Below are 18,879 nucleotides of genomic sequence, written 5' to 3'. Positions count from 1 at the left end.
GGAAATGCCTCACATGCTTGACACATGACTTGACTTAACGTAAAGATTTAATGACTGTCAAACGTAGGGACTATCTGTGCACGATTTGCAAACATTAGAACTATCCATGTTAGAAAAAAAAAGTTTAGAAATAAAACTTACAATATTCTACAAATCACACTGTTATTAAGTCATGCTACATTTTGTATATTTTACAAAATTCAGGGACCTTTATAAATATGTTTCAGCCTGGGATCAAACCTTCATTCATACTCCGTATATCAATAACAACTATCGTATTGAGCAAGAAAACGCCCTGATTCCCTTCTCAATTTCCACAATCGTTTTCACGATTTACTCATTTTCATCTTTAATCTTCAATCATCAATCATGGTTCTCGAGGTACGTTTTTCAATTTACAAAACATTATTTCATCTTCATTTAATTCTAAAAAAATAGGGTTTATAATTTATTTGAAATCAGGCAACTATGATCTGTATCGACAATTCTGAATGGATGCGTAACGGAGATTACTCTCCGACTAGGTTTCAGGCTCAAGCCGACGCCGTTAATCTGATTTGTGGTGCTAAAACCCAGGTAATTTCATACTCATGTATGTAAATAGACATATAAACATACATATGCATATATACGGTAGCGGAACTAGAATTTTTTTCACCGGGGGCAAAAAAAAATTTAAAACTGTATCAATTTTTTTGGACAAAATAGGTAGGTTTTGGGGTAAAAAAATTGAGGTTTTTAGGCAAATTATGAAGGTTTTTGGGCAAAATTTGAAGGTTTTGGGGCAAAAGTTGGAGAATTTTGGGCAAAATTTGAAGGTTTTGGGGCAAAATATGTAGGGGAAAAAAAAATCCACAGGGGCAAAGTCGAAAAACCCAAAATTTTTACACTAAAAAAAATCGGGCGGGCGCCCCCTGTTCCCATGTAGTTTCGCCCCTGCCATATATTCTTAATTTATAGTTAACCCTAGGGTTTTTTGTTTGATTTTAGTACTATTGAATTAACACGTTTGGGATTATATCTGATGAAAAGCTCAAATTTTTGCTTTTTCACTTTTATTTACAGTCTAATCCAGAGAATACTGTGGGTGTATTGACGATGGCTGGTAAAGGCGTCCGTGTTCTTGTCACTCCTACTAGTGATCTTGGAAAGATTCTGGCTTGCATGCATGGTTAGCTTGTTTATTCGGTTATGAACATTCTTATTTTAAAGTACTCTATGAAGTACTGAAGCTTTATTGTTCGGTTACGTAGGTTTAGATATAGGTGGTGAGATGAACTTGGCCGCCGGGATTCAGGTTGCTCAGTTGGCTTTGAAGCATCGCCAAAACAAAAAGCAGCAACAAAGGATCATTGTGTTTGCTGGAGGGTATGTATTGTACCTTTCTACGTTGCAGGTTTTATTAGCTTCTGATGTCATTGCGCTTATTATATGTGTTCTTTGGTTTGTAGACCGGTTAAATATGACAAGAAAGTGTTGGAGATGATTGGAAAGAAGTTAAAAAAGAACAGTGTAGCTCTTGATGTTGTGAACTTTGGTGAAGAGGATGAAGGAAAGGCAGAGAAACTTGAGGCCCTGGTTGCTGCTGTGAATAATAACGATAGCAGTCATATTGTTCATGTTCCAGCTGGATCAAATGCTCTTTCTGATGTCTTGTTGAGGTTTATATCTGTTTTATTGAGTACATGTTTGTAAATTAATGGTCTTTTTTGTCTGACATTGTTAATGTTATATTTACTGTCAGTACTCCTATCTTCACTGGTGATGGAGAAGGTAGTGGAAGCGGCTTTGCGGCGGCAGCTGCTGCAGCTGCGGCTGGAGGAGTATCTGGGTTTGACTTTGGTGTTGACCCAAATCTGGATCCTGAACTTGCGCTCGCTCTTCGTGTGTCAATGGAAGAGGAGAGAGCAAGGCAAGAAGCTGCTGCGAAAAAGGCTGCAGATGATTCTTCAAAGCAAGAAGGGGAGTCTAGTTCACAAGATGCAACTATGTCTGAAAAAGTTGGCGCTTCAGCTTCTGAATCTGAGAGTAAAAAGGATGATTTAATGGTTGGTACCACTCTCTTTTTGCTCTGCATGTTGCGTTCCAAGTTTCTTGCTATGAGTTATTTGCCTTTTTGAATCTGTGTACTGTTTATATATCTTTTATAGATCATTTTTTCTCTCTGTTGAGTTGTTTAATCATTGTTTGGTTTGCAATATACAAACAAGAATCTTGTTAATGAAAGCGAGTAATCATTAAAACAAATACAAACCTTAACCAAAGAGCATTCGATCCAATATCAAGTCTTGCAATAAAAAAGCATTGTCTGTGATCTCAATCCTCTGTTTCTGTTTATTTTGGCTGTTTGTATGCTTCACGTCTCTTTCTGAATTCTGATATTTAGCCTCTTCTAGTGACCCGTTTCATTCTTAATCAAATACCGAGGTTCTTTTGCTACATTTTATGCATGCTGTTTTTGCGTATATTGACCATGCTTACGCTTCATGAGAATTGTCTTACTAATGATGCTGCTGCCAATAACTTGTTTTGCTTGATTAATCTTTTATTTTGTTATTGTAATTGTATGTATTGTGAACAGAATAATTAAATTAATACATTGAGGCTTTTTTTTCTGCAACAGGATGACGAGAATGCACTGTTGCAACAGGCACTTGCCATGTCAATGGATGATCCCGATGCCACTGTTACTACAAAGGACGTTGATATGTCAGAGGCTGCTGATGATCAAGACTTGGCACTTGGTAAGTTACTGATCATATGTAATTGTACTAAATATCCTTAGCTTGCATTCATCTATATAACCTGGCACTTCGATATTACTAAAGCAGATAGAATTAAACTTTAGGAAGTTCTTAGTTGCAGCATTCTCAATTAATTGTCTTGAGATTCATGTGAATCATGATTCATAAATAATTATTTGGAATATGTAATTGGGGTTGTTGGGAAGAATATGCAAAACTAGGATATTATGATACTTAAGGTATAAGTAAGTTGAGTATGACATATTTTTGTTACTAACAAGGTGACTCCTAGATGAAAATTCAAGAGTTTAAGGACGTCCCACTTGTGTTTGAGGTTAATGGCTTTAGATCTCAGGCTCTTAGCTTTTTCGGCCTTCTTGTGTGCTATATTAAGACTACTAGAGACATGATGATGATGGTCATAAGAAAAAGTTAATCGGTTACAAGTTGTATTTATAAAGTTGATACATAACTGTGGATCTATACTCCAGTTTAATGATTCTTACAATAGACATAGAATCTGTTTCTGGATTCACTTGACTATTGTGATTATACACATATTTTGTCACTGAATGATTCTGCTGGCTTTGGTGTAATTTGCAGCTTTACAAATGTCTGTTCAAGAAGGTGCTAAAGACCAATCAGGGCAGGGGGATGTGGGCAAGCTATTGGCAGATCAGTCATTCGTGTCTTCAATTCTTGCTTCAGTATGTCAATTTTATCATTTTAATTTTACCATGTTTACTTATCACTGATAAATTGTGTTAAAAGTACAGCGTCAAATGTTGCACTACCATCCTTTTTAGATTTTCATTTGTCTTGATATTGGTTTTGCAGTTGCCTGGAGTTGACCCTAATGACCCATCAGTCAAAGATTTGCTTGCCTCAATGCAAAATCAGCCCGATGCGGGTTCAGTAAGTATCTTTTTCTCAATACTGTTAACATTCTGTAATATTCGTTTGGGTCCACTTTTTGTTACCAAGAATGATAAATATATAAAGAACTTATATGAGGAAATAGGTGTATTTTAGCATTTTTCTTTTGAGATATTTACTTATAAGCTGACCTTGCCTTTGTGATGATTGACTAACAAGTTGATTTTTTTTAAAAGTCTGAACAGAAGAAAGATGAGGACAAAACACCCAAGGAAGATGACAAGTGATCATATATGCTCATTGTTATCGGTATAATCCCAGGTACAGTTTTTTAAAAGCTTAATGTCAGCAAATTGTAGAATCATGTAAGGACAGTGTTTAGTTTGTTATTATTATGCAAATATTATTTAAGTGTATTATAAATTATAATCTTGTTCTGTAATATTCTTTGCAAGCTGAGTAGCTTGGATAATCTTGTAGCCAATTGATGAAAAACAAAGAATTGACTTTTCCTCGTATCTTTGTCCGTGCAGGATACCAGTTATGCCGCCTTTTGTAGAGCTCTCTTTGATGAACTGTATAATGGGATAGATTGCAATGTGTTGAATGTACGGAATATTGTTCTTGATCAGTTTCTCACTTTTGATGCTTATTTATGAACTTTATTAAATCGCGGTACTTGGATAATCAAATTGTTTGTCTACTTGTTCTCGTCTGTATGATTTAATATCGTGAACTTGTTTCTTCCTAGTTTAATGAAATCAAAGTTATGTGTTTTAACAGCTAGAAACTGAAATGTTGTTTATAATTATTGAAGTTTAGTGGAGGATAATTTTGAGTTTCATAGATGGTATTTCAATAAAGGAGAAATTCACTTTGATTCATAGATGTAAAATTTTGACCTCAATATTTGTTGGAGTCGAACGAAATTCAGCTTGAAATAAAATCGAACATCGTTTAGATTCTTGGCACAAATGACAGAAACAAGTGTGTTTGTAACTATCAAATATGTGGAAGAAATTATGCAGATATAGATCCCAACAAATCTTCAAATGGTTATAGAAGTCTAACAACCATTTCACTATAATTTGACAGCAGGTGCAGGTGGTTGTTGACGATATAGACCAACAACGTCTAAACTAAAACAATATAGACCAAGTGACTCTGTCCAAAGTGAGCTTGGTTTGAACCCAAATTAACTACTCATTTGTGCAGGCTCTGCCCTTGGACTCCAAAAAGTGGTGCTGCCACTAGGATCCTGCAAGAGAGCACAACTTCCTCGATCCCTAATATTTGTTTCGAAATATAACAACTTAACAAGTTTACAATGTACATACCATTGTACACTAAATTCATCGTTGGACCTAAAATATTATAGAAGAATGTTAAACTTAGCTCTTACGGCTACAATTAAGCACATTGCATATAACTTAATTTCTTATTTATTCATCAAGATATTGATATTGACACAACTAAATAAGGAAAGTCAATACTATTATAATATACAATTAATTCAACTAAACTTAATACTAAAGAATACATTTAGCATTTTGCTACTAACTTAATACTAAAGAATACATTTAGATTTTGCTACTCGTATATCATAAGAGTAATATACAACATTAATTAATATACTAAGACCACCCTACTCCCAACGGTTGCAATAACATCAATTATGGAGCTTCTTAAGAAGAAACCATTGGCACACCATAGTCATCATCTGCCCTTCTTTTGCATGCCATTCATTTGTATTTTTTAGCATGTTAAATCACCCATGAAGTAAAGTAAATGTTTTTACTCGTGAGATTAACATTTGTTCATTCACTTAAGTTAAATAATATAATAATACGCCTCAGTTATTATTCTAATAAGTATGTCACGCTTAGATTAGTCCAAGTTATCTAACAGTTAACCAACTATGCTACACGGTTTTAAAATTAATGATAACTTGCATCCACTAATGTAAAAAGCGAAAATATAATGCCATTCATTTAAAACAAACTACCAATAAAAATAAAAATATTATATGATTTATAATGGTTTAAATGAACATTTTTGTTAGTTATTTCATTTCATCCATCCGTAATAATATAACAGGAAGAAAGGGAACTGAATCAAAACAGTTTGTTATCAATTCACCGGAAAATATAACAACAACCACCCACCAACCAATTCCTGTTGTGGGTTTGATTAGTTTTGGATTATTATTAATTCTCTGATTCCATTTTTGTGGAATCAGAGGATCATCATTTCATTTCTTTTTCTTCCTGTTTAATATTTTTCGTGCATAATAATATCATAAAAGGTTCAGCAACCACCTTATTGGTTCTTTTAAGGTATTCATAAGGTATTTAATTTACCAACTTTTTAAATCTAGAACAAATGGAATTGGTTAAATCTCATGGAAGAATGGAAGGATGGTTGTATCTTTTTCGATCCAACCGGTTCGGGTTACAATATTCTAGAAAAAGGTATTTTATTCTTGAAGATAACTGCCTCAAAAGCTTTAAATATAAACCAACTTCAGATTCACAGGTACATTAATATTATTCTTCTATTCATTTTCATATAATGTATTATATTCTAAAAAATTTCATGAGGTTAAAAAAGTTTCATGTCAACTATATATTACTGAATATGATAAGAATTTTTCTAACGCCCGTCGTTAGTGTGCATAAAAAGCTTTTAAAAATCAATTACCGTCATATAAAAGTCGATGTAACAGCTATGTGCATCCCATTTATGCACGCTAATGATATTCCTAAGGGCGGTCGTTAAAAAAAAAGACATATAACTATTACTATGTCATTTTTGAAATTTCTGATGAAGTTATGCGAAATAAGATAAATCTGTTTGTAAAGACTAAAGACACAAACTTGAATTCGTTTTCAGATGCCACTAAGAAGTGCAATTGTAGATTCTTGCATTCGAGTTATGGACAATGGAAGAGAAAGCTTCAGTCGAAAAGTATGTAACTAAACACAAAAACTTTGGTTTTTTCAATGGTTTACACACTGAATTTTATGTCAATATTTTCAATAAACAGGTGTTTTTCATTTTCACTCTATACAATGCGTCGAATCATGATGATTGTCTTAAGGTATGAAACTATGAAAAAGTAGAAGCTTTTTTCAGTTTAACTGAAGGGTATTTTAGACATTTTGTGATTGTACAGTTGGGAGCAAGCAATCCAGAAGAAGCTGCAAAGTGGATACATTCTTTGAAGGATGTTGCAATGGAACATGGAGCTAATTCAAAAGGACCATGGCAGCCATTTAGGTACACTCATATTCTCAAATATAATAAACAGTTTATTTTTGAATTTATCGTCTCAAATGTTATGAATTTGTTGACAGATTAAATGATTCCAAGACACGTAAACGCTCTGTAGATTGGACCTCAACTGCAAACACAAATGTTGATGCTATGACATCTGATGTTATTGCACCTTCTCAATGGAAAATATTTGGCTGTAAAAATGGTACCGAAAATTGACAAATATTCAAAGTGTCATTCTATAATGAAATTTCGTTAGCCCATTTTGTTTATTATGTTGCAGGGTTACGGTTATTCAAGGAAGCGAAAGATAATCCTTCGAGTGTAGGTTTTAATACTTTTTTAAAACATACACATTAAGTCCTTTTGTATTCATAATGATGTGATTTTGTTTTCGTTAACAGTCAGTTAGTGAGTTTCCGGCTATAATGGCGGTGGGTGTCATCGAGGGGACTTGTGAGGCTGTTTTCAGAACTTTCATGTCACTTGGCCTCTCAAGATCCGAGTAAACTTTTAAAAACTTTCTTTTTATTATTGTAATTATTGAACGATATTATATTCATCTAATTAGTAATCAAAATCTCAAATGCAGATGGGATTTTTGTTACTATAATGGCAGTGTGGTTGAGCACCTTGATGGTCACACCGACATAATCCACCTTCAACTTAGCCGAGATTGGCTACCATGGTTTATTACTATTCACATACATATATTTCAGTTTGTATTTAACAGGGTTTAGGGTTCAGGGTTAAGGGTTCAAGGTTCAGGGTTTAGGGTTCAAGGTTCCCTTTAATTGGCTCCTTTTTTCAGGGGAATGAGTCGAAGAGATTTGTGTTTGCGGAGGTATTGGAGAAGGGAAGATGATGGGACTTATGGTATTTGTTCACACAAAAAATCACATTTTTTTATATATACATTTATGCATTGGATATAACTTTTTTTTTTTTATCTTTTTTTTTCACAACAGTGATTCTATGTCATTCTGTTATTCATAGCAAGTGTCCACCACAACAGGGATACGTTCGAGCTTGGCTTCAAAGTAATGTATGCTTTTAAGTATCAATTATGTAGTCGAGTGATTATAACAGTTAACTAACTAACTTTCCTAACGATTGTTTTATTTCAGGCGGTGGATCTGTAATAAGTCCTTTGAATCAAGGAAAAGAATGTGTAGTTAAACATATGCTTTCCATTGATTGGAAGCTATGGAGATCATATTTTCCCAAAACATCCGCACGATCCATGACTATTCGTATGCTTGGCAGAGTTTCAGGTACCAATCATTATCATAAAAATTTAAACTTTAAAAGTCCAAATGATTGATTATGCATGATTTGTGTTTTTTTTTCATTGTTTAGCATTGAAAGAACTATTTAGAGCAAAAGGAGGGGATCAGTTTCCTTCTGAGTTTTTAACTGGAGAAGTTGAATCATTGCAAACGGGTGATGAACAAATAAAGAAAGAAGGTGAAGGTGATTTGATGCAATTAGAAGACGATAAACTTGAAGACGCAAATGATGCACCAGTGTCTTGTTCATCAAGTCTCATTGGATTAAATGATACAAGTGATGAATTTTATGATGTTCCTGAACCTTTAGAAGATCAAAAATATATAAGCACACAGGAAGAACAAGAAACTTTGACGGTATTTTTTTAATAATTTTTCTAAGAAAAGCCCGAGTTGTCGTTAAGGTGCATTAATGTACTGTACAAAGTGGTTAATGTTGACTTTTACATGGCGGTTATTAAAAAGTACAAGTACTTTTTGCCCGTGCATTAATGTATTGTACAAGTTGTTAATGTTGACTTTTACATGACGGTTATTAAAAAGTACAAGTCTTTTTTGCACCTTAACGAAAACCCAAAGAACCGTCGTTAGAAAAGTTATTCTTTAGTAGAAACACACTAAAAATCTAATCATCTATCATTTATTTATCTCCTTTTTGTAATTTTGGTCTTTTTGTATACAGCCTAAACTATCAACAGCTGCGAGCTTTGTGAAGAAGTTGCATGGTCTTGCCGCTCAAAAAAAGGGTTCAGAATTACAAGATATGGATTGGGAATCAACTGCAACACATTCTTACGGGTCAACTTTGCTAAAAGATTTGACATGCAATACGCCTTGCACTTGGGCAGCTTCTGATCCTGCTTTATTCCTTATTCGTGGACCGAATTATCACAAAGACAATCAAAAGGTTAGTTTTTTAGCAGCTTATTTGTAAAGATAGTATTAATGTGGAACCCTATGATGGAAGTTGAATTTGTACAGAATAAGGCGAAGGGGACAATGATGGAAATGATTGGTGCAGACTGGCTTCAATCTGATAAACGTGAAGATGATCTAGCAGGACGTCCAGGAAGCATTGTTCAGGTATACCCGTTTATGACAAGGTGGCCATTTTGACCCCTTTATGAAAAGGTGACAGTTTTGACCCGTTTATGAAAAGGTGGCAATTTTGACCCGTTTATGATAATGTGGCAATTTTGACACGTTTATGAATCAACTAGGAAACACAAGAGACTAGTTTTGAGGAAACGATTCAAATGAGCTGTAACATAAAAGTTATTTAAGATGATTTAATAAACCTGCTAAACCATCATACTCAAAAAGATACACAGTTACAGACTACTCCGTATATATCTTTTTTTTTTTTTTTTTTTTTTGAACAGCAAGAAAATACTTTTATTAAGGCTTCTAGCAAGTAACTAGAAGCAAAAACAAGCAACACCAATTACAATGGCATAACGAGCCAATCATTCCAAGACAAATTATTTTTGCATCTACTTGTTAACCAAGTGTAAGAGTAATTTCTAATAGTATCAAATAATTCATCTTTTTTCACCCGGTTCGCCGAAAAAATAACTCCATTTCGAAATCTCCAAATGACCCAAAACATTGAAGCCACAATAGAGAATAGACGAATCTTAACATCCTCATTAGTTGTCCAAAGATCAAACCACTCCAACCAATTAGCCTACGAATTAAACACATTAATGTCAAGACCCGTCCAAATTCGAATTCTCCTCCAAAGCTCTTTAGCCAAAATACACGAGAAGAACACATGATTAACGTCCTCTAACCCATGATTACAAATCGAACAACCTACATCGCCAATCTCGACTCCACGGTTAACAAGATTACGACGTGTCGGGAGTCTATCAAGAGCTAAACGCCATAAGAAAATGTTTACCTTAATTGGGAGAACTTTATTCCACCTTGTACTAGGATGTAATGAAGGAAGAATTGCATTATAGATCCATTTCCTTGTATCCGAAACTGAGAATCCACCGCTAGGATTTAAAACCCAGTATATGGTATCATCTTGAGTAGATAACTCCACATTTTGTAAAGCAGCAAATAGATTAGACGCCACATTTTGACACTAAGAAAAGGCTAACCTTCTTTAGAGAATTAGTTATTTGGGTTTAACCCTAGTAAATGTTTTGACTTGTTACCCAAGCCGCTTATTTGCTAGCTTTGTCGTGTTTTTTATACTAAATAAATGAAAACAAGATTTATCACTTATGCATATTCTAATAATGGGTCTTTTTTTCAGAAATATGCAGCACAAGGAGGACCCGAGTTTTTCATTGTTATCAATATACAGGTTTAAAATTCTTTTAGTGTTTAGCATTAAACAAATGATGTTGACCAGTCAACGGTTTTCTTACTCTAATGGTGGTTAAATCAGGTTCCTGGTACAACTGCATATAATCTTGTTCTATATTACATGACAAAAACTCCATTGGAAAAATCTTCTTTACTTGAACGCTTTGTGAACGGAGATGACACTTTTAGAAACTCACGATTTAAGCTCATACCGTACATATCTAAGGTTAGACCCAAAGTTCGATCCATATCATATTTTCTTGTTTAAGTCATAAATTTAGTCTTTGTCTAATTAGTAAATATTTATTTCATTTTAGGGATCATGGTTGGTGAAGCAAAGTGTCGGGAAGAAATCATGTTTGGTCGGTCAAGCACTCGAAGTGAATTATTTCCGCGGGGCGAATTACTTAGAGGTAATTCATAATCTACGAAAAAATATTAACATTGACTTTGAAAGTCAAACAAGCTATTTTGACTATGAACTTAAACTTTATACTTTGGTAGATATGTTTAATGTTGAACTAGTAGAGCTACAACAAATGGAAAGATATGATTATGAGTTTCCTGGAGAATGAGCATTGAAATAAACGATTGAATTTAGAGAGTTTGACTTTTGACTTTTGACTTCTTGGATACTATTTTGTAGCTTGATGTTGATGTTGGTTCATCGACTGTAGCACGAGGTGTGGTCAATCTTGTTCTTGGTTACCTGAACAATTTGGTAGTAGAAATGGCCTTTCTAATACAAGTAAGATTTTTACTTGAACAATTTGATTGTATAAATGTACCATTTTTCGAAGAATGACAGTTAAAACTTCGTACGGTTTTCAGGCTAACACAGAAGACGAACTACCAGAATCGCTTCTTGGTACATGCCGATTGAGTCACATGGATACCGAAAAGGCTGTTTCAGTTGATTCCATTAATAAGTAGGCAACAATCGCGATCAAGTTGAATTTTTTGCTAACTTTTACACGTAGGTAATTCTTTGATCTCGAGCCGAACTATTGCAGCATAAAACACAAATGTATATAATCATGTAAATATAAATTTGTTATGGCTGACGGAATTATATAATATACATAGCCATTTTTTCTTGTAGTTGTTAAATTTGATTATTTATGATTCTATAATCTTAATGTTTATGGCCGCGAAGGTTCACCATGCACGACTCCGGACAGCTTACAAAGCAGGTTGTCACCTCAAGATTAGTCTGCTCGCAAAGCGAGTCATAAATTAGGACTCGAAAGCAGAGGTGGAGATAGAGGGATGCATGTGGACACCCTCAATTGGGTTAACTATAGTGTATTCATAATAGCTTTTATTCATAAATTATATTATATGTGAGCATCCCATTTATTATTTGGCAGCCTCCCTAAGAATATATGTGTGTAAGTTGCCTCCCTTAATCCAAAATCTTGGCTATATATATATATATATATATATATATATATATATATATATATATATATATATATATATATATATATATATATATATATATATATATATATATATATATATATATATATATATATATATAATGTTATCAAATTGAACCACTTGACCATAGCCCATATGACCGCCGAGTTTTCAATAAAGTAGGCGCAAGTTCAATTTTTGTTAATGCTTAAGATTGAATTAATTGGGCTCTTGACTAGAAGAACGTCAATGTGCGCAATTCACCCAGTTATGGGTCTCGTCACCAGGGATTTTACTAGTTAGTGAGTGAGGACCCAATGTGATCATCGCTAGAGAATTGCAAACCCCAAAAAACATGTTATCAAATGGTATAAACTTTTCACTAATAGAGAGTGTTTTTCTGCTGTTGGTTCATATGGGTGAAGATGGGCTCTTAATAATGTACATTCGTGGCCCATTTTTACTATTACAAGAACCAAAGCCCATGTTTGACAAGATTTATTGTGCAAGGCATAAAAAATCAACATGATATTTCGTTTGTAGAGATATACAAGAACTATATACAAAGTCATTTTCTGTACAACAAAGTTAACTCTTAACATGTTAAACTACTCTTATTTATGGCTTACGTCATGTCATTAACACTGTGTTATAGCAGCGCTATCTTACCATGTCCTTTCCATCACTAACATGTCACTTTACACTAATATTAATAACGTACCCCTTCACTATGAAATGAATGAACTCACCTAAACTAATTAATTAATACAATGTATAAATTTTAATGCATATGGTACAAATAAATAAAAGCATACACATCTGTTCTCCATTATGCAATACATTGACATAAAGCAGCACAGTCTCGGCAAGGGAGTTCCAATGAAGCTTGCTAGTATTGGTGTCTTGGCAAGGGAGCTCCTTTGGCGATGTTAAGGTCGCACCGATACTACCAATCTTATAAGAAATTTCGTTTTGTGTTAGTATAATAAAATATTTGAGAAAATGATATATCCTCAACTTTTTCTCCTCATAATCATCTTACTCAATTATCAATATGTTTTGAAGAATCTTTTTAGGTTGAATGGTTTCACCGTGTTGAATCGGTTAACCACATCATGTTCGGGTGTAATATGGATATGGAGTTATGACATAGAATTCGCATATGGATTGATGTATATGTCCCTTCATTTGCTACCTGGAACGAATTGGATTGATTGATATGATGGGTGGCACGCTAAATTTGGTCAAGAAAGATACGATGTATATCATTGTGGCTTGTATGTTTTGGATCATTTGAAAAGCGCGTAACATTAATTTTGTTAGAACTCGATTGATGGAGAAGGAGGTGGTTTTCGATTCTTTATGTAATTTGTTCGTCTAACTAAATAAAAAATAGAGCCAAGTCTAATATTTGTTGGAACACTTGACTATAAAGTCGTTGTAATCAGGTTGTTGGTCTCTTTAGTGGTTTGCTAGAGGTCATTGTTTTAACAATATTGTTATGCTAAAAAATATGTTTTGTTCTCTTTAAGCCATTCTAAGATAACTTATTTATAAAAAACTAATCTTACTATCAACAAATTTTGAGGTTGTGAGAGGTAAAACTAACAAAAGGATCATCATATAATCTAGTTTGGTCGTGTGCATATGCATATAAAAAAACTTATCCTTCTCGATGGTCAGAGAAAGGGTCAAAACGGTCACTGAATAAAAACATACATTCAGTTAAAATAATTTAAATTTTCATTTAATGAATAGAGATCTAAATGATGTTATATTTTAAAGTAATTATAGTCGTAACACCTATACTTAAAGGAAATCGTCTATGCATTAAGAATGGTACATTTAAGTTACAAATTGGTTATTTAGTTGTTAACAAAATACAAATATATATTGCATATTATGAAACTTCTCTCTTTTATCTATTATAACAAAACTTTTAATACATCACCCTAAATACAAAAAAAATCCCAGCTGTCCAAACCTCACCCCTTAGATGCATAAACTATTTTATCATCTTTAGAAAACCTCGATTCTTCAATCTCCGTAAGTTTAATTTTACCTTCTTTTCATTAATTGCTGTTGCTCAACTCGTTCCGAGCAAATTTTAACCTTATTCGATGCATTTAATTGGTCGTATAGACTTGTTTGGTGTTTGAGTTATAATTTGGTAACAGCTTTAGGTTTTATGATCGTCGATCGTTATAATCTTCCCCTTTTTATCAATTAACCGCTTGCTTTCTTTTTTTGTTTCCTTTTCAATTCAATTCAATTCTATCTGGGCACCGATTTGAAATTGAAAAACGATCCCTTTTGTATCTCGCAATCTAGGGTTTCATTTTTTATATCAAATTTCATAAATCCACAATCCAGTTGATTAATTCGAATATTTAGATCTTCGATTGTGTTTTTGTTGTAGCATTTTCATTTCTTCAATTTCGCAATTCTGTTCTCAATTTTTGGATCTAAAAATCCTTTAATTCTGATCCTTACTTCTATACCATGTTGTGTGATTAGATAAAATACTTTCAGCTTTAGCTCTTTGTTATTGTGAAAGAGGAATTAAGCTCTAATTCCTTTTCTCCCTATCTTTCGTTTCTCGTTCAACTAATATCCTTAGAAAACCCTAGCTCATCACCACTTCAAATTCATATTTGAAATCAAGTTCCGTATTCATCGTCTCTTCAGATTCAAGCTGTTTAACGTTCACAGCTCGAGTAAAGATGAGATAACAGAGTTCTTAAATTCATTTAGATTGCAAAACATGTGTGTGCGTGAGAGAGTCTGTGAGGAGAGAGAAACATCTTTCAGTGAGATATGCACACGGGGTACGTACGAACGAGCAGAGATTTCGCGACGAGGGTAATACTATGGGTTCAGATTCAAGGTTTTTCGGGTATCGTTTGACATCATTCATGTTCTTCAACTTCGGTGATCATTGGAGCATCTCGGACCTCTGGCGGATCTTCAAACCCTTTGGTGATCTTAGGGATATTTACCTTGCCGGCAAAAGACTAAGAAGTGGATATAAATTCGCGTTTGTCAGATTTCATGGGGTTGGAGATGTGAATAATCTCCTCCGGTGAAGTTGGAGATGTGAATAATCTCCTTAGGGATATTTACTTGAAACGGTGAAGTTCGATGGGAGATCCATTAGGGTGTTTTTAGCTTCTAACAGGAACCCTAACGGTGCTGGTAGCACCCGTAACATTGGTGGTGAGAACAAGCTAAATGTGAATTCTGCCTGGATGCCAAAAGTTGCTCCGATGGTGAAAGCAGGTCCTAGGGATGTCATTCCGGATCTGAAGGAGGCATATGGGGTATCACGGCAGAACCCAATTCCTGTCCTTCGCCATGAAAGCATTTGGAACAATCGTTTACCATCCAAGAAGCAAGACCTAAGAGAAAAACTAGCGAGCAATAGAAATGATTGGAAGAAATCCAGGGAATTCGAAAAAGTGAGGTTTATTGATGTAACTCACAGCCCTACATTCAATGATTTGGAGGACCGTTTTCTCATTGGTGAATTGAAAAGCATCGGTATGTTAAATCTCATTACTACTATTGGTATGATCAATGGTGATGAAGGGATCCATATCAAATATGTGGGTGGACTACATGTTATGCTTGTGTGTGATAATCCGGCCATTGCAAAAAACCTGCCGGATAGAAATAATTGTCCCATTAAGAAATGTTTTGTTGATCTAAAGGTTTGGAAAGGGGAATATTTCAGTCCAGGGAGATTAGTGTGGGTTGATATTAAAGGGGTCCCATTCAAGTATTGGAATTCTGAAACGTTTAACTCGGTTGCTAAATGGTGGGGGAATCCCATTGAATTCGAGAATTGTAACATCCTCCATGGCAAGCAAAACTTAATTTCTGGACAAGTTCTCCTACACACTTGGGATGATGAACAGATTAACGGCGTGGTAAAATTGGTTGCAGGTTCGGTTTTTAAGTATGTAAACATTGTTGAATTTGCCGTTGGTATTGAACTAGATCTAGAGAACTTGAACTTGTCTGATTGGGAGGTTTCATCGGAATCAGACGGCATTTCTAATACCTATTCGGACGACAGTTCAGACGAGCTAGAAGAGGGTGAAATCCGGTCCGGTGGTCGGGGCAATCGCGACAGTGATTACAGAGGTCAGGTGGAAGTTGATGAGTCCTCATGCATGGGGGTCAAAAATCTATTCGATGCAATTAATAATAATGATTGTGCCTCGTCTAACGTTCCTGAATCACCTAGATACGGTCACTCCAATTCCAATTTTGTTGGAACCGAGGCTGATAAGACAGAGAAAAGTGGAAGACCTATTCTGGCAGCTTGCTCCCCTAGGGTTAATTCAAATAGATTCAGTCCATTGTGCCATGCAGAAGACAATTCCAATCCAGATTTTCAAAATTACCCTATTGGGCCTGTTGGGTCTGTGGTGATACCAGGGCCTGATGATCCAAGAGATATGGTTACAATTAAGGATTTGGGTGCGACAGATTGCTCCATAGATGATGATAGCTGCTTTAGTCCTATTCTTGGGCCTCCGGTTGCTCCTCGAAAACCAATAGCAGGTGGGCCTTCGACTGCTAGTGGGTCGGTGGATTGTCAATCAAATAACAATGTTGGGCTTAATGATAATCATGGTAACATAACCAGTAAGCCGATTGATGGAAATCCCTCTAACTCAAAGGAAGAATCTCATGATATTGATGACCATATAATGCCCAGAAGGAATAAAACAGCCAACTCGTACAAGTCAGATTCATCCAATTGTTGTTGGAAGTCAATGGGTAATTGGAAAGCATCATCGAAAATTCTACACGCCAATAAATCATCAAGAAAAAGATATAGTCAAGAGGCTCATGGTGGCGTTAATTGTGTTACTTGTGGTAGTCATGGTGCGAGGAGATCCAGAACTTCCAATCAACAGGGCCTCAATTCGAAAAGCAAATCTAGTTCGTCTCGCAACAGTAAGAAGGAAGAGGCTAAACTGTTAATTTCGGAAAGCAGTATAGGGTTGGAGGAATTCGGTGCAAATCTTGGTCTAAAATGGACCAAGAAAGCGCTGTAAGTACTTCATCTTCTTCTATCATATTCTTCTATTTAAATGAAGATTTTGTCATTAAATGTTCGTGGGTTTGGGTTCGGGAAAGAAAGTAAATATGGTGATGTGCGTAAATTATGTATTGCAGAAAGACCTTCCATTTTCGCACTTCAAGAATCAAAATGTCATGCTAAAGAAGATAGTTGGTTTTTTGGGCTTTGGGGATCCAAGGATTGTGGTTTTTCTCAAAAAGAAATGGTCGGTAAATCGGGCGGTCAAATTATTATTTGGGACAAAAATGTTTTCGAGGTAAATAGTGAGTTTTTTATTGCAATTCGGGGTAAATGGAAAAACTCGGGTCATGAATCTATCATTATAAATGTATATGGACCGCATGATGATTTGAATAAAAAAAGGATGTGGGAATCCCTTGATATGTTGCTAGGTAGTACCGGGGTCTCTTGGGTTATTTGTGGAGACTTTAATGAAGTTAGGCACTGTTCAGAAAGATTAAATTGTGAATTCGTTGAAAATCGGGCTAAAATGTTCAATGACTTCATCGATAGAAATATGCTAGTTGATATTCCAATGGGGGGAAGGAAATTCACTAGAGTTAGTGATGATGGAGTTAAGATGAGCAAGTTAGATAGATTCTTGTATCGAGTGACTTCCTTAGTTTGTGGACGGATTTAAGAGTCATTGCTTTAGATAGAAAGGTTTCGGATCACTGTCCTATTATGATGTCGGATGGTGAAGTCAATTTTGGACCTAAACCGTTTAAAATCTTTGATGAATGGTTGTTGGTGGATGGTATTGGAGATGTAATTGCCGAATCCTGGAAAGGTACGATGGAAGGTAATCGCAAAGATTGTGTTTTCCGTAACAAGCTAAAAAGGTTAAAAGGGGATCTTAAAGAGTGGAGCAAATCTCATTTTGGGAATCTTGAAGTAGAAATTGAAAAGGCAAAAAAGGTGGCGATGGATCTTGAAATAAAAGCGGAATCAGGTTTTTTAAGTGTTGAGGATCACGAGAATTGGAGTGCATCGAGAAAAACTTGGCTAGAAAAGGAAAAGGTAAAAACCGGAATATTTTCAAACAAAAAGCACGGGTACGTTGGATGACCGATGGTGATGAAAACTCAAAATATTTTCACAACTCGCTACGAAGAATATACAACAAAAATAATATCCGGGGTATTAATGTTAACGGCTCATGGTGTGAAGACCCGTCGATTATCAAAGAGGAAGCTATTAATCATTTCAAGAAAATATTCGACGAGAGAGATATGGATCGTCCTAGCCTAGAGGGGATGAATTATTCATCGATCTCAGAATTAGAAGCATCAAACCTCGAAGTGCCATTTTCGGAAGCCGAAATTTGGGAATCGATAAAGTGTTGTGGAAGTACTAAAGCCCCCGGGCCGGATGGTTTTAACTTGGGTTTTTTCAAAAAAATTTGGCACATCATCAAAGAGGATCTAATCGAGGCTATTAATTGGTTTTGGGATCACGGTGAGTTTTCCAGGGGGTGCAATGCTTCGTTCGTATCGCTTATCCCTAAGAAAGTGGATCCATTGAATTTTGGAGATTACCGGCCGATTAGTCTTATTGGTAGCTACTACAAAATTATTGCAAAAATGTTGTCTCTTAGGATTCGTAGAGTCGTGCCGCAACTTGTGGGGATGGAACAAAGTGCCTTCCTTAGTGAGAGATTTATCCTAGATGGTGTCATAGTGGCGAATGAAGTGGTTGATGATCTCAAGCGTAATAAAAAACATGGTCTTATTTTCAAAGTCGATTTCGAGAAAGCCTTTGATTCGTTCAATTGGAACTATCTTCTAGAAGTTATGACTTGTATGGGTTTCGGGGTTAAATGGCGAAAGTGGATGGCATCTTGCTTACAATCAGC

General features: G+C 35.1%; 3 protein-coding genes across 3 annotated transcripts; all 3 read left to right on the top strand.

Moving 5' to 3' along the window:
- Positions 1 to 239: 239 nt before the first annotated feature.
- LOC139893651 (26S proteasome non-ATPase regulatory subunit 4 homolog) lies at positions 240 to 4,339 on the top strand. The gene is made up of 11 exons (XM_071876826.1): positions 240 to 381; positions 463 to 576; positions 1,066 to 1,171; positions 1,254 to 1,368; positions 1,452 to 1,661; positions 1,745 to 2,048; positions 2,624 to 2,744; positions 3,348 to 3,451; positions 3,582 to 3,659; positions 3,857 to 3,941; positions 4,154 to 4,339. The coding sequence occupies exons 1-10, from the start codon at positions 370 to 372 to the stop codon at positions 3,905 to 3,907; spliced, it is 1,215 nt and encodes a 404-aa protein (XP_071732927.1). The 5' UTR covers positions 240 to 369; the 3' UTR covers positions 3,908 to 3,941; positions 4,154 to 4,339.
- Positions 4,340 to 6,002: 1,663 nt separating this feature from the next.
- LOC139893650 (protein ENHANCED DISEASE RESISTANCE 2-like) lies at positions 6,003 to 11,451 on the top strand. The gene is made up of 19 exons (XM_071876825.1): positions 6,003 to 6,155; positions 6,513 to 6,587; positions 6,667 to 6,720; positions 6,796 to 6,899; positions 6,977 to 7,101; positions 7,180 to 7,220; positions 7,301 to 7,401; positions 7,489 to 7,584; positions 7,708 to 7,772; positions 7,865 to 7,936; positions 8,024 to 8,170; positions 8,256 to 8,542; positions 8,868 to 9,092; positions 9,167 to 9,268; positions 10,455 to 10,505; positions 10,590 to 10,733; positions 10,825 to 10,920; positions 11,154 to 11,255; positions 11,339 to 11,451. The coding sequence occupies exons 1-19, from the start codon at positions 6,003 to 6,005 to the stop codon at positions 11,438 to 11,440; spliced, it is 2,142 nt and encodes a 713-aa protein (XP_071732926.1). The 3' UTR covers positions 11,441 to 11,451.
- A 5,583-nt stretch (positions 11,452 to 17,034) lies between these two features.
- On the top strand, positions 17,035 to 17,664 carry LOC139890098 (uncharacterized). Its single transcript, XM_071873000.1, has one exon. It carries the CDS (start codon positions 17,035 to 17,037, stop codon positions 17,662 to 17,664), a length of 630 nt encoding a protein of 209 aa, XP_071729101.1.
- The last annotated feature ends 1,215 nt before the right edge of the window (positions 17,665 to 18,879 follow it).

This window comes from Rutidosis leptorrhynchoides, chromosome 2, assembly GCF_046630445.1.
Source record: "Rutidosis leptorrhynchoides isolate AG116_Rl617_1_P2 chromosome 2, CSIRO_AGI_Rlap_v1, whole genome shotgun sequence".
NCBI lineage: Eukaryota > Viridiplantae > Streptophyta > Magnoliopsida > Asterales > Asteraceae > Rutidosis > Rutidosis leptorrhynchoides.
The sequence above is the reverse complement of the archived record's forward strand: the minus strand, read 5'-3'. Positions and strand labels throughout refer to the sequence as shown.

What these genes read in the sequence shown, in the direction of transcription:
- LOC139890098 (XM_071873000.1), top strand. Translation starts at nt 17,035, where the DNA reads ATGAAGATTTTGTCATTAAATGTTCGTGGGTTTGGGTTCGGGAAAGAA.
- LOC139893650 (XM_071876825.1), top strand. Translation starts at nt 6,003, where the DNA reads ATGGAATTGGTTAAATCTCATGGAAGAATGGAAGGATGGTTGTATCTT. An exon ending in TCATTGTTATCAATATACAG is followed by an intron (nt 10,506 to 10,589) that starts GTTTAAAATTCT and finishes TGGTTAAATCAG; the next exon opens with GTTCCTGGTACAACTGCATA. An exon ending in GCGGGGCGAATTACTTAGAG is followed by an intron (nt 10,921 to 11,153) that starts GTAATTCATAAT and finishes ACTATTTTGTAG; the next exon opens with CTTGATGTTGATGTTGGTTC.
- LOC139893651 (XM_071876826.1), top strand. An exon ending in TTTGTGGTGCTAAAACCCAG is followed by an intron (nt 577 to 1,065) that starts GTAATTTCATAC and finishes TTTTATTTACAG; the next exon opens with TCTAATCCAGAGAATACTGT. An exon ending in GATTCTGGCTTGCATGCATG is followed by an intron (nt 1,172 to 1,253) that starts GTTAGCTTGTTT and finishes TCGGTTACGTAG; the next exon opens with GTTTAGATATAGGTGGTGAG.